The sequence below is a fragment of the Melozone crissalis genome, unplaced genomic scaffold (assembly GCF_028551555.1).
Source record: "Melozone crissalis strain CALT ecotype California unplaced genomic scaffold, PUWL_Pcris_2 ptg000129l_1, whole genome shotgun sequence".
Lineage (NCBI taxonomy): Eukaryota > Metazoa > Chordata > Aves > Passeriformes > Passerellidae > Melozone > Melozone crissalis.
Window position 1 is genome coordinate 612,949 of NW_026535903.1, and position 12,939 is coordinate 625,887.

General features: G+C 54.5%; 1 protein-coding gene across 2 annotated transcripts in view; it reads right to left on the reverse strand.

Annotated features, from left to right (window-relative positions):
* RPTOR (regulatory associated protein of MTOR complex 1) overlaps nt 1-12,939 on the reverse strand; it is a 104,924-nt gene that overhangs the window by 32,578 nt on the left and 59,407 nt on the right. Inside the window, exons 16-22 of one of the 2 annotated variants that reach the window (XM_054293062.1) lie at nt 12,621-12,812; nt 11,090-11,230; nt 9,707-9,824; nt 8,031-8,171; nt 7,262-7,420; nt 1,613-1,731; nt 1,250-1,318 (exon numbers count right to left, since the gene is read on the reverse strand). In XM_054293062.1, coding sequence (XP_054149037.1) covers nt 1,250-1,318; nt 1,613-1,731; nt 7,262-7,420; nt 8,031-8,171; nt 9,707-9,824; nt 11,090-11,230; nt 12,621-12,812 — 939 coding nt within the window. The remainder of the gene's footprint in view (nt 1-1,249; nt 1,319-1,612; nt 1,732-7,261; nt 7,421-8,030; nt 8,172-9,706; nt 9,825-11,089; nt 11,231-12,620; nt 12,813-12,939) is intronic. The other variant, XM_054293063.1, reaches the window with a different exon arrangement.

A 12,939-nucleotide genomic window follows, 5' to 3' on the forward strand; every position in this document is an offset into this window, starting at 1 on the left:
GCCAGGGCAGGGTCTGAGCCTCACAGCCCCCTGTGCTGTGGATGCTCACAGCCTGTTTGCTGTATTTTGGGGGTTTGGTTCCATCAAAGCCTCATCAGAAGCCACCCAAGACAGGTGGTGCTGGCCAAAGCAAAGCCCCCACATGCGCAGCACGACCCAGGAGCGACGCTGTCCTTGGGGCACTCGGGGCTAAGGCAAAGGAGAACAAACACTTTTGTTCCCTGAAGCATCCCCAGATCCAGCCCTTGTCAGTGGGAATGCTTCCTGTTTTCCAAGGCTGCTGGAAGAGGCGTTGCCTTAGGACGCAGGGGCAGAGCAGCTGGCCCAGCCGTGCAGGGTGAGATGCAGAGTCCCAGAGCTCTGGGTTTGGGTCAGCACAGCACAGCCAGGCCCTGGCTCGTTATAGACAGCACCGAACCCCCATCTGCCCTCCCCAGGGATGTGACAGCACAATGGTCACAGCTCCTGCTGGCACAGCAGTGTGGACACCAGTGCTGGTACTGACCCACCCCTCCACTGGCCAGGGAGCACCTCCTGAGAACACATTTGGGTCAGGAAAAGCAGATCTGCTTCCTCTTTATGTCCCTTTTAACAGCAGGAGCAACATCTCATATTGCAAAGAGCCTTCCAAACACAGAGCTGAAATAGCTTCATGCATCTGGACCAGAGAGAGGGAAATTTTCCACCTTTTCCTTTCCTTTTTGCCCTGTTTGGCACCTCCAGCCTGTCAGTTGTTGTACCCCTGTCTCTCTAGGGAAGGGCTGAGCTTGCTGCCCCCACTGCCAAGAGAATCCTGTCCCAAACCCAGCCCTTACCACTCACTGGCACGAACAAACCAGAGTTTAGTCAGTAACTATTGTCTCAAGAGACAAAGTGGTTTCCAAGCAGAGATCTCTGAGGCATTAGGATGGCAGTGCACAATGCTGGCATCTCTTACTGCAGCCCTGGGCTGAGGATCTGGGCTCATTCCCTGGAAAGGCCCAGTAAGAGAGCTCCCATTGCAATGGCTCATGGTCTGGATGCTTGAGAGGCCAGAAGGGTCCCACAGAGCTTTCTGTGCCCAGCCAGGGGAGGCACAGGGTGAGAGGATGTCCTGGGGCGGCCTGGCCCGGGCAGGGAGCAGCTCTGCCCCAGGGTGGCACCTCCAGGACATCTTGGCACCCCCAGGATGAGATGGGATGAGGATGGAGGTTTAGGCACCCAGGCTGGGCTGGGGTGAGGAGGGGCAGGGGTCTGCATGCTGACTCACATGTACTAGTTCACCTGGGTTGGAGAGCCGTTGTGGCTTCAGTCTGCAGGCCAGTCCCACTTGCATTATCTAAATCAGTTTGCAAAGGGATAATTTAATGAAGGATACTTGAGGTTTATCCCAGGGACTGATCTAGACCTCATTTATACCCTAAAACAAGCCCGGGCCCTCCCCCATTTGTTCATTTTACCTGATCGGAGTTCAGAGCAGAGTTTATCAGGGTGAAGCATTAAAAGCTCCTTCTGCAAAAGGCAGAGCCCTCCAACAGACCCATCCAGGTCAGTCTGCCTAAGCCTTGCCCGAGCATGAGAAAATCCACATCCAAAGAGCGGGCAGGCACAGGTGAGCAGGGCAGGCACTCACCTTGTAGGCAATGCTGTTGAGAACCTTCATGGCCAGGTCGGACACGTCGGGATAGGGGTCAGCAGCCAGGTGAAGCAGCACTCTCCAAATTTGGGTATAAACACTGTTGAAACTCACACCTAGGAAAACAAAAACCACAACAAACCCCAAAGCCCTGCAGCACATGACAATCCATCAACTCCAGTTCTTTGATCTGATGTGAGAAAATTCATTAGAACTCCGAACAACCTGATGGCATCTCGGGGAACATCAAGAGAGGAGCTCACAAACATCCCACATGGGCATTCTGCCTCCCTTTTGCCTGGCTGTGAACTCTGCAAGGGCTTGTGAAATCAAAGTGGGAGGAAGCAAAATAAATTAAAGACTCCCTAAATCATCTCAAACTCCTGCTTTTCCAGGCTCCTGAAGCAAAGCACCTGGAAAGGCCAAGTGGGTAATGTCTGAAATACTGAATGGGGTAAACCCACAGTTACTGCCCTATACTGTGGCGGGTGTTTTATTGAATTCTCCAGGGGTTTGCACACTCTACAAGTTTAGTAAATGTTTAAAGCAAAGCTTTAGGAGTGGAGCCCTCAGGAAGCAGCGAGTCCAGCTCAGCCTTTCCCATTGACATTTGTATCAATTCCTCCAATTTGTTATTTAATGAGCCCATCAGCTGTTCGGTATTTCGGCAGAAGGGACTGACAGATTCAAAGTACAAATCAAATTAATAAGCACTTGCAGCAACTGACAAATTCCTGTGAACATTTTATTTTGCTGCTTTTGGGGGAGAATTTGTTGTTCTGCCTCCGACCCTGCCGGCGCCTGATCGTGCAACGCCCCGGCTGGGAGTGCAGCCATTTGGACAATGTTAAAGTGGTTGCACTAACAACAAAAAAGAGCTAAAATAGAGATTTCAGATGAGTCACAATCAGTGCTAAATGACAGATCAAGCTGTTACTGCTTTTCCTCCCGTGTTTCTGGAGGCATCTATAAATATAAAGTTGGGAGGAGAGGGCCCCTTGGTCACCAGGCAGCTCCTCACCTGGCACAGCCACACCTGGTCCCTGCAGCAGCACAGCAGGCTGGGGCACAGCAGGTCTGGGCTCCAGGGGGCTGCAGGCTGCCCTTGGGCTGAAGGGGGAACCTTGCTCTGCCCCAGGTGCCCAGAGTGGGACAGATCACTGCAAAGGGCCAAGGCAGCCCCCAGACCCAGCTCCTCCCTCCCACCCCCCTGCAGAGGGGCTGTGTCCCACCCAAAGGATGCTCCAAGTGATGTCTGCTGACATTTGCACCTGGGAATCTCACAAGGGAGCACCTGGACCGCGCTGTTTGTGTGCTGGGGGTGACCATGCAGAGCCTGCAGCTGATCCCAGCCCTCCCAGGGAAGGGCAGGGACAAACCAGGAGACAATCCCAGGACACTGCCAGGGATCCAGGGGCAGCCACAGCTTCTCTGGGCACCCTCCCAGGGAAGGATTCCTCCCCAATACCCCATGTAACCCTTCCCTCTGGCCATGGAAACCATTCCCCCTTGTCCTGGCACTCCAGGCCCTTGTGGAAATCCCCTCCCCAGCTCTCCTGGAGCCCCTTCGGGCGCTGGCAAGGCTGCAAAACCTCTGACAATGTAAATTCCTATAAGGCTGTAAATTGTAAGGGCCATAAACATATATTTATGTAATATTGTATAATATTTATATAATACAGTAAAATTGCAAAGGCTGTAAATGTATAACAATGTTAAATCCTGGAAGCTTCTATTACCAAGCAAAGAAAAACTGGAGGGGGAAGGATGAAGCACAAGGAGGGAGAGAGGCAAAGTGCTACAAGGTGTGGGAGGAAGAAAGGCTCAGCTCGTGAAGCAGCAGCCAGGTAATGTCTGAGGTGTGCCCAGAGCTGTGCCCAGAGCTCTGCCTCCCACACTCCAGCCTCTTACATAAGGGCCACTGGGAAATCTGGATGCCTTCAATTCTTTAAAGCCCTTGAAAAGGGAGTAAAAGCAAAGGGAGAGGGGGAAGAGTGAGGGGGGCACCCAGCTGATTTCCCAGGGGCCCTGGTAAGCACCTCGATCACAGAGCGAGAAACCCGGCGGCATTTTTTGTACATCTAAGTGTCAGGGAAAAACCAGACTTTCAGCAGAACTGTGCCAGTGCAGTTCCCCCTTCACCTGGCAGCCTTTGAGGAGAACACAGGGAATTTCTCCAAAGGCACCCGGGGCTCAGGGCTGCTGCTCTTTCCTGCTGCCACCACCCCACTGCCAGAGCAGGAGTGACACTTGTGACACTGCTCCCTGACAGAGCAGGAGTGACACCTCTGGCACTGCTCCCTGCCAGATCCTGAGCTCCAGTCCCTGGGAAGGGGAGCAGCAGGAGCAACAGCAGCTCCATCTCACCTTTAGGGCCCCAGTGCCCAAAGTGTCCCCGAGATGCAAACCAGGAGCTGAGCAGGGCTGGCACTGATGGAAGCAGACAGCTCTGCAATTAGTCACCGACTCCCAGCCAGCTCAGTGCACCTTGCAGGTGGACTCGTGTTTACAAAACCATCCTTCTCTGCTAAGAATGGCAAAAATAAACTGCCTGCCTTTCCCTGAGCTGGATTTTCCCTGCACACGTGGGGTCCAGCTCGCCCATGAGCCCTGAGGCCAGGCTGGGCTCCAGCAGCTCCAGGGAGAGCGCAGTGCCTGCAAACCCCACTGCTTTACTGTGCCTTTATTTATTCCCTTTGCTTTGCCAGCCTGGGACAGAGCTTCTTTCCAACCCCCTGTACAAATCTCTGCAGTGGTTTGAAGCCCCACAGATGGGGCAGCAAAACCAGACCAAGGCTGCTCCCCTGGCCCCAGCTCAGCTCCTGGGCAGGGACCAGAATGAAACCCTCACACAGCACACAGGCAATGGGAAATGCAGCTGAAATATCCCAGGCTGAGCAGCCCTGAGGGTGTGGGGAGCCGCTTCTCCTCGGTGCCAACCACAGGTGCTCAGTGTGCATGCCATGAACCCTCCTCCAGGAGGGACCCTGGGTGAAGGGGACGCCCCAAATCCCCCCAGCTCTGCTCCCTGCAGGCACAGCCCAGCCCCTGAGCCCTCCTGAGCTCAGCCTGACCCTGGGCAGAGCTGCAGCTCCCCGTGCTCCTCAGGAGCAGCTCAGCAGAAGGAACTCCCCACGGCAGGCACCACCAGCAGGGACACAGCCCCCTCTGAGCAGCCCCAAACTGAGCAGCAGTTCCCATTCCCAAACCTCACCCAAACCCCTGGGTTTTGCTGCTGTGCCTGTTCCCAGCTGCACACACTGCTGGCTGACCAGCTCCTCTCATTAACACAGAGCAGGAGGCTGCCCTGCCCCAGTTCTCTGCTTCCTGCACCTCAGTGTCCACCTCCCCCTCTGCCCTCCTCATCCTCATCCTCATCCTCGCTGCAGCCACCTCCGCCCTCACTGAGGCACACCCTGGCAAGTGGCAAACAGCTCTCCACCCCCAGCCTCTGCTGCTGGAGCAGACAACAATTCCCCAGCATTTCATGGCTCCCAGATTTATTTTCCTCCTTCTTTGATCACTCCTTAAGATAATCTTTCCAGCCAAGCTCTGTGTGGGACAAAGGCTTTCATGGAGCAGTTTGGATATGAATAATCAGCCTCGAGGTATGCAAACCCCCATCTTAATTCCATCCCTTTTCCTATCCTAAAGCTGAACATTTCCAGGACACCAAGATTAATGAGTGGCTGTGTGGAAAAGCAGCAAGGCTCAGCTTCCCTTCCAAAATGATGTCTTTGTTGACTAACCACAAACTGCCTCTTGCCAGCTGGAAAAGTGGGCCAGAAATAAATGTCTCTCCTGGTGCTGGCCTGTCTGGCCAAGGAGCAGCTGCCAGAGAACACAGAGCTCGGCTCAGAGCCTGTGTGGTGGCATTTGGGGAGCCACAATGGGCACATTTGGCCCACAGCTAGCCAAGGAGCTGCTCGTAAATTGGGACAAGGAGGAATGGAGAGGTTCTCCTCAAGTTTTGGGGAAGAAGTCCATTGGATTGTGCCTCAGTGCCAGTGCAGAGGCTGATCCAGAACAATCTCTCACATGCCAAGCTCCTAAAGCTGCCAGAGAGGAGCAAAGGAGGTTGTGGCTGCTCCTGGATCTTGGAAGGGTCCAAGAACAGCCTGGACAGGGCTTGGAGCACAGGGGAAGGTGTCCCTGCCATGGCAGGGGTGGCACTGGGTGGGCTTTCGGGTCCCTCCCAACCCAAACCATTCTGGAATTCTGGGATCAGTGAATCAGCCTAGGACAGGAATGCAGAGCACAGAACACAAACTGGGGCTGAAAATTTCTCCTTTCCCTCTTGCACACCAGATTCCTGCTCCACTTGGAGTCTCCCCACATGCCCCAAACACCTCTTCCATTGCTCTGGCCATCTCAGACGCCTTGCTGCAGAGCCAGAGCCCCAAATCCTCTCTCAGAAGGCAAGAGCAGAGCACAGCACTCCCAGGCAGAGGCATTTCTGCAGAGCCAGAGCCCCATTTTCTCTCTCAGGAGACAAGAGCAGAGCACTGCACTCCCTGGCAGAGGCATTTCTGCAGAGCCAGAGCCCCATTTCCCCTCTCAGAGGACAAGAGCAGAGCACTGCACTCCCTCAGCCCAGGTCTCTGCTCCCTGCAGCAGCCCAAGGCACATTAAGGAGCAGGGTTAGCCCGGGCTGCAGAGCTGAGGGGGTGGCTGGGGCTGGTGGCACCTCTCCTGGGGGAGCAGGAGACAGGGCTGGAGGATGGTGATGCCTCAGAAGGAATGAGAAAAGCCTGGCTTGCAGCAGGCAAATGGGGAGGTAATGGGATTCTGTGCGAGTCATGAATTTTAAACACTTCTCCAAGCTCCAGCTGGGCCTGAGCTCTTTGATGGATCAGGAATGAGGGAGGCCTTGGAGAGCTGCTCTCTCTTCCCAAAGTTCCCCTCACCACCTCCAGCTCCCCTCCAGAGCCCTTTCCAGCTGTGCTGCACAGCTCTGGTGAGACACACACCAGCCATCACTGGAAATGGGAAAACTCCAGTCCTAGCTCAAGATGGAGAGAAATTTCCTGACATCCCTGCCATGCTTCAGAAGATCCAATGTCATTACTGATAATCAAAAGCAAATTAACTGATCAAGTTCCTAATGAACTCATGATTTTAAACTGCCACAGGGGCTCAGTAATTACAATCCCTGAATCTTTCAGCTGGGGAGAGCCAAATCACCATTAATTCTCCCAGAAAACAGAGCAGGGAAAATGTTTCTTTGGTCATGGCAAAGGTGATTTCTCCCTGAGTTACTCTCTTTGCACTGATTTGTGAAATATGGGCCCATTTAGTGATTAGAGAGGGAACACAGAGCCTTCCCCCAGCATTTCCCCGTGCATGCTGCTTTCCCTGGAAGGAGGCCATTCCAAAAGCCAGGTCCTTCTGCATGGTGCCTGTGATGCCGTGCCAGAACGGCTCAGACTGTTTGAAAAGCTACAGGTGCTTCAAAGCCAAGCTGTTGTGGCCCCCACGCTTTTGTGCCTGAATTCCCAAGGGGATTTCAGAGCAGCTCAGACCTGGAGCCAGCAGCTGCCAGTGCCACCCCTGTGCTGGGTGACCCGGGCACACCGGGCAGGGAGGGCAGTGTGCTGGAGCCCCAGGGCAGGGCAGGGCAGGACAGGGCAGGGAGGATTTGCTCACCGATGAGGGAGTTGAGGGACGAGTAGGAGCTGACTCTTCTCATCTTGTCGATGGTCTCGAAGGACAGGATGTACTCCTCGTTCTCGGGGCTGCCCAGCGTGCTGCTGGCGCTGCTGCTCGTGCTCAGGTTCCCAGGGGAAAAGGCCACGGAGCTCCCAGCTGCCAGGACACAACAGCAGGTGCTGCAACCAGGACTGGCAGGAGAACCATTCTCACCCAGACAAAACAGCCCTTCCCTAAATCCTGCCACGCTCAGGGAAGGAAACCCCTCACCCAGGGGGCAAAGCCACAATTCCCCCTTTTCACACTGAAGGATTAAACACAGAACGGGCGAAAAATTGAGTTAAAAACCCACTTATGCTCAGAAGCCAGAAGGCACATTTTCAGTCCTCAAACACTGAGAAAATCAATGCTAATGACCAGAAAATTGCAACTAATTATGAGTGGGCTCCTCATCCAGGTCCTGGGAGCTGGACAGTTTGGGATGAAGCGCCAGCTGCAGCCTGGGCTGTGCACGGGGGCAGGGGAGATTCCCTGGCTGGCACAGGGGGCACAGGGCAGGTTCCCTGGCTGGCACAGGGGGCACAGGGCAGGTTCCCTGGCTGGCACAGGGGCAGGGCAGGTTCCCTGGCTGGCACAGGGGGCACAGGGCAGGTTCCCTGGCTGGCACAGGGGGCACAGGGCAGGTTCCCTGGCTGGCACAGGGGACATTCCCTGGCTGGCACAGGACATTCCCTGGCTGGCCCAGGGGCCCAGGGAGCTGCCTTACTCTCCTCGGTGAGGCTGAGGTTCTGCAGGCTCTTGTTGAGGCTCCTGGCGCTGGTGACGGCGCGGATGTTGCCGTAGGAGCTGACGGAGCGCAGCCGCGGCGTGCAGGGCCCGTCCCGCACCGGGGTCAGGCTCCCGCCCTCTGCAAGGCAAGGCAGGAGCAGCGGTGATGCTGAGCTGGCCTCAGAGCCCCCGTGCCACGTGTGAGTGACACCCAGCCCCTGAGGAAATGGCTTTGTGGCTTTGTTTCCCCTGGGAAATGGCCACTCGCCCTGGTTGGGGTAACCAACCTGAAAATTTCAAACTTTGCTGGGTTTTTCCAAGACTGAAATGCCAGGACCCTGCAAGGCCATGGCTGGCACCAAAGCCAGCCCCAAAGCTGGGTCAGTGCCCCACTAACCTCCCTGCCCTATGGGAGGTGTCCTGCCTAGGACAGCAGGGCTTGGAATGAGCTGAGCTTTAGGGTCCCTTCCAGCCCAAACCACCCTGGGGTTCTGTGGCTGATTCTGAGTCTGTCAGACTGATGCAAATGGGTCATTAAAACAGCCCTGATGTGCACAGAGTTTGGCATTCTCTGTCAGGCTAAAAGGGAACACGCTATGGCCATGGATCCAGCATGGATCCCACATCTGCTGTCCAGGAGGGCAGTTTGGGACATCCAACAAGGCCAGGTGAGCCCAGCCCTGCCAGGGCCTCCCAGGGGCCCTGGTGACTCCTCTCTGCCACTGCCCAGCCCCTGTGGCAGGACAGCCTGAGGCAGCCTTGGCCAGCTCCTCTCTGCTGCTGCTCATCAAACCCCCCTGCATTTGCTCATCATCAGGAGCTATGAAAATTCTGGTTTCCTGACCAAATTTCAGGCCTGATTTAAATCATATTAAAGTCCCGTGGGCTCAGAGGAGCTGCTCTGTTTCCCTGCAGAGTGGCTGCTCTGTGGTGGGGGCCCAGTGCTCCCAGAGTGTCCCACTTCAGGATTGTTTTGGATCAGGAAAAGCCCTGTGGAAAGCCCTGTAAACATGCAGTGTTTATCTCCTGCAGCAAATGGGGAGGAGCTCATTTTCCAATACGATTCAGTTATGCACAGGACAGGGAGAGCAAACCACTCTGTGCAGACAGCACACAGCCTGGTCTCCAACATCCTCCTGTTATCCTTCAAGATTCCCACTGCAGTTTACATCTAAAGGAAAGGTGAGGTCAGAGACAACTTCACCAGGACATCTCACTCCTCACACAAAGCCTCAGACACAACAAAAGGGATGGGGCCACAGGCTCAGAGCTCTTCCCCTCCTTGCCTGGCCCTCCCAGCAGCAGGGCTGGTTCAGGGTGTGCTGGAGCTCTCAGCAGGTCACTGTGACGCTGAACGTTCACGTGTGGCTCCAGAGGGGAGAGAGAAGATGAGCCTGTGCTGCCTTGAGCAGCCTCTCTCTGCATGGGCAGGGGCTCCTGGTGAGCTGCAGCCAAGGCTGAGGTGGGGACTCAGTGCAGGATGGATTTCTCCAGTGTAACATCTCACAGGGCTCAACAGACACCAGGTTTCCCCTCCTTGTCACCCATCATGACACAACAGGGCTCTTTAATAAACCCCCACCCACAAGAAGCTCACTGTGATGGGAAACTCCTTAAATAATCCCCAAGTACTTCCAGCCCTGGATCTCCTGGCCAGCCAAAGCCCAGCCCCACCTGGAGCAGCTGGAGAAGGGAGAGGGTAATTCTTCTCCTCCTCTATGAACTGCAAGGCCACGGTGCAGAAGTTGCTCTCGTACTGAACCACCAGGTGACTCAGGGCCACCACCAGCTCCTGGGGAAAGAGCACAAGAAACATCTCATGAGAAACAGGGGACTGAGGGCAAACACTGACCCACACTGCTGGTGTGACTGCAGGGAAATTCTCCCTCAGGGTGGAAATTCTCCCTCAATTCAAGGGCTGAGCTGCAGAAAGGCAGAGGGCTGTGTCTCACACCTGATTCCTCACAGCCTTTCCTACCCGGCTCCCTCCCTTTGGAGCAGCTGCCCTAGGGGAGCTGTCCCTGCCCAGGACAGCAGGGCTTGGCATGAGGGGAGCTTTAGGGTCCCTTCCAGCCCAAACCACCCTGGGGTTTGTGGCTGATTCTGTCAGACCGATAAAATGCCACTGGCCTGGCCCAGCCCACGGGGTGTGTGTGCCTCCCTCAGAGCCAGGGCTGTGCCAGGGCTGGGGGCACTGAGCCCCCATGGCACGGCTGGACCCTCCAGGAGGCCCCTGGGAACAGCAGGCAGGAGACAGAGCTGCCTTTGGCTGCTGTCTCTGCTCAGGGACTGATCTCCCAAGGAGAGATTTATGAATCTCCCAGAGCATTCCGTGTGACACGCAGCTCCCTCCTGAATTAAACTGATTAAATGCTGGAACGAGACAACAGAAATGAATCTTTGCAATGCTGCTGACAACTGCCAGGGTGTTGATGTTCCACTAAAGTAAACACAAACATTAGGACACTTCAGAACAGCCCTCAAAAACAATCCAGAATGTCAAAAACCATTTAATGTACTATTGATGTACGATGGTGCCTCAGAAACTGTAGCTCTCCCAAAGCTGGGGAGGGTGGCAGCAGCTCTCTGGCCACAGAGAGCAGGCACAGACTTTCCCACAAAAATCCTGGGAAGCTGGGTAGAAGCTGTGAGAAACTTGGAGGAAAAGAATTCAAACAATTATTATCTCTCTTTGTGCAACCACTGTTTATAGATATGGTTCTCTAGAGTGTGTTATTGATGGCCACCAATAGCGTGTGAAAAATTTTCACTTTGAGACCAACCAGGTCTTAGTTCCACCACTGTTTCTAGAAGAACTGTAGATTTCTAACAATAAAGCATCTTACATTCCTTCTGGATGATGGAGTCAATAATTATTACCTGGCTGGGGTTTGCTACCACAGGAGAGCCCCTGCGAGGGGTTTAAAGGCAGGGAGGCTTTTCCCTGGCCAGAGCTCCCTCATTCCCCGCACAGGCCGTGCCTCAGGGAGCAGGGGCAGCCCCAGGGCTCAGCCCCAGCACGGTTCCCAGCTGAAGGAGAGCCGCAGATGCCCTCACCTTGCGCACCATGGGGCTGCCATCGTTGATGAGCTGGGCCAGCATCATGGCCACGTTGTGGTCGATGGTGGTCGAGTGGTCCGTGCGCTCCGCAGAGTTCCCCACGAAGGTGCCCAGGGCAAAAACAGCAGCACAGCGAACCTGGGGGCACAAAGAACAGCCCTGCCTGTCCCTCTGGGTCTCAGTTATCCCCACACACAGCAGCACTGCACACCTGGGCTGCTGGGTCAGTGCTGCAAACCTGAGTGTCACCGACACGTTTTATGAAAAATCCTTTCTTTAAGATTTCTTCTCGTGAGGAGCTGAGAGGCCTCAGGAACAAAACGTAAACAGTGATTGTCTGCTGCTGTGGAATGCAACGGGTGCATCTGTGATTGGTCTCATGTGGTTGTTTCTAATTAATGGCCAATCACAGCCCAGCTGTCTGGACTGTCTCGGTCAGTCACAAGCCTCTGTTATTCATTCCTTTTCTATTCTTATCTAGCCTTCTGATGAAATCCTTTCTTCTATTCTTTTAGTATAGTTTGAATATAATATATATCACAAAATAATAAATCAGCCTTCTGAAACATGGAGTCCGATCCTCATCTCTTCCCTCATCCTGGGACCCCTGTGAGCACTGTCACACCTGAGCTGCTGGGCCAGGGGAGCCCCTGGGGAGCAGCAGCCCCAGCAGCCTCAGCAAACTCAGTTTTAAGCATCCACAGATGCAGGATATGGTTAATTTCCCAGAGTACTCAGTGACCTTCCCATGGGTGGCTCTTCCAGTTGGTGCTGCCTTGAATACCAATTAACAGGAATAAGGTACACACAGCTCCTGTTGGGATGTGGATCTTTTACAGGAGTGCTGACTACAGTCTTCAGTTATGGGCTTAGATGATGGAAAAATGGAGAAAAATCAGGGAGAGCTTTGGAAAGCCACCTCACCTGTGCAGAAACACTGCTCTGAAAGTGGGGAGGACGGGGCCAGGGACAAGAAGAGGAGGATGCAGGATGTGGAGGGGATCTCATCCCCAATCCCTGCACGTTATCAGAGCTGTCTATCTCAGCTCCCTTCTCCCAGGGTGTGCTGGGTGTGCGGGGCTCTGTCAGTCACTGCCAGGCCCTGCACAATCCCTCCTCTCCTGGGAGTGCCACAGAGGTAAACCACAGCCAATTAAAGATGCATTTCCACAACGAGCAGGGGAGAAGAGTTTTCTTACTGGGACAGAAAGACTAGAGGGATTTTTGCAAAACACAGTGAGTTCGGGGACCACATTTTTAACAGCTTCTGTTAGCAAGGAAGCAAAAACCATGGCACTGCAGTGCCCAGGTCCCAGGGCTTTGGGGCTCTGTGAACTCCCTCTGCATTTCCTCTCCTAGGGAGATAAATTTTGATTTCTGGGCTTGTTTGATTTACATGACCTTGCAGAAACAGCAGCAAGCTCCTTCTCTGAACCAGACACACAACCCCAAAGCCCAGAGTGCCCTGCTCTGCAGAACTCCAGCCCTGCCAGCTCCAGTGGGGCTCACGGGAGAGCTGGAGTTTTACCTCTGGGATTGGGTCCGACAGGAGGCTGTAGAGCTTCTCATGGGCGCTGTCTCTCACTCCACACCACCGGGCTGAGTCGAAGTTCTGCCAGATCCTGCCCAGACAAATGGCCACCCACTGCCTGAGGAGCGGGTGGGGATCGTTCAGCTGCTCCAGGCAGATCGCTATCAGGTTCCCCTGCAGGCACGCCTCCTGCAACACAAACCGAGCTTTTGTTTGGGATGACAGCTTCCCACCCCGTCCCCGCACAACCAGACTGTTTCTGAAGGAGTCAGGAAGCCAAGAGAAAATAATCGTTCCGTGGTTCCAGACTGATTTT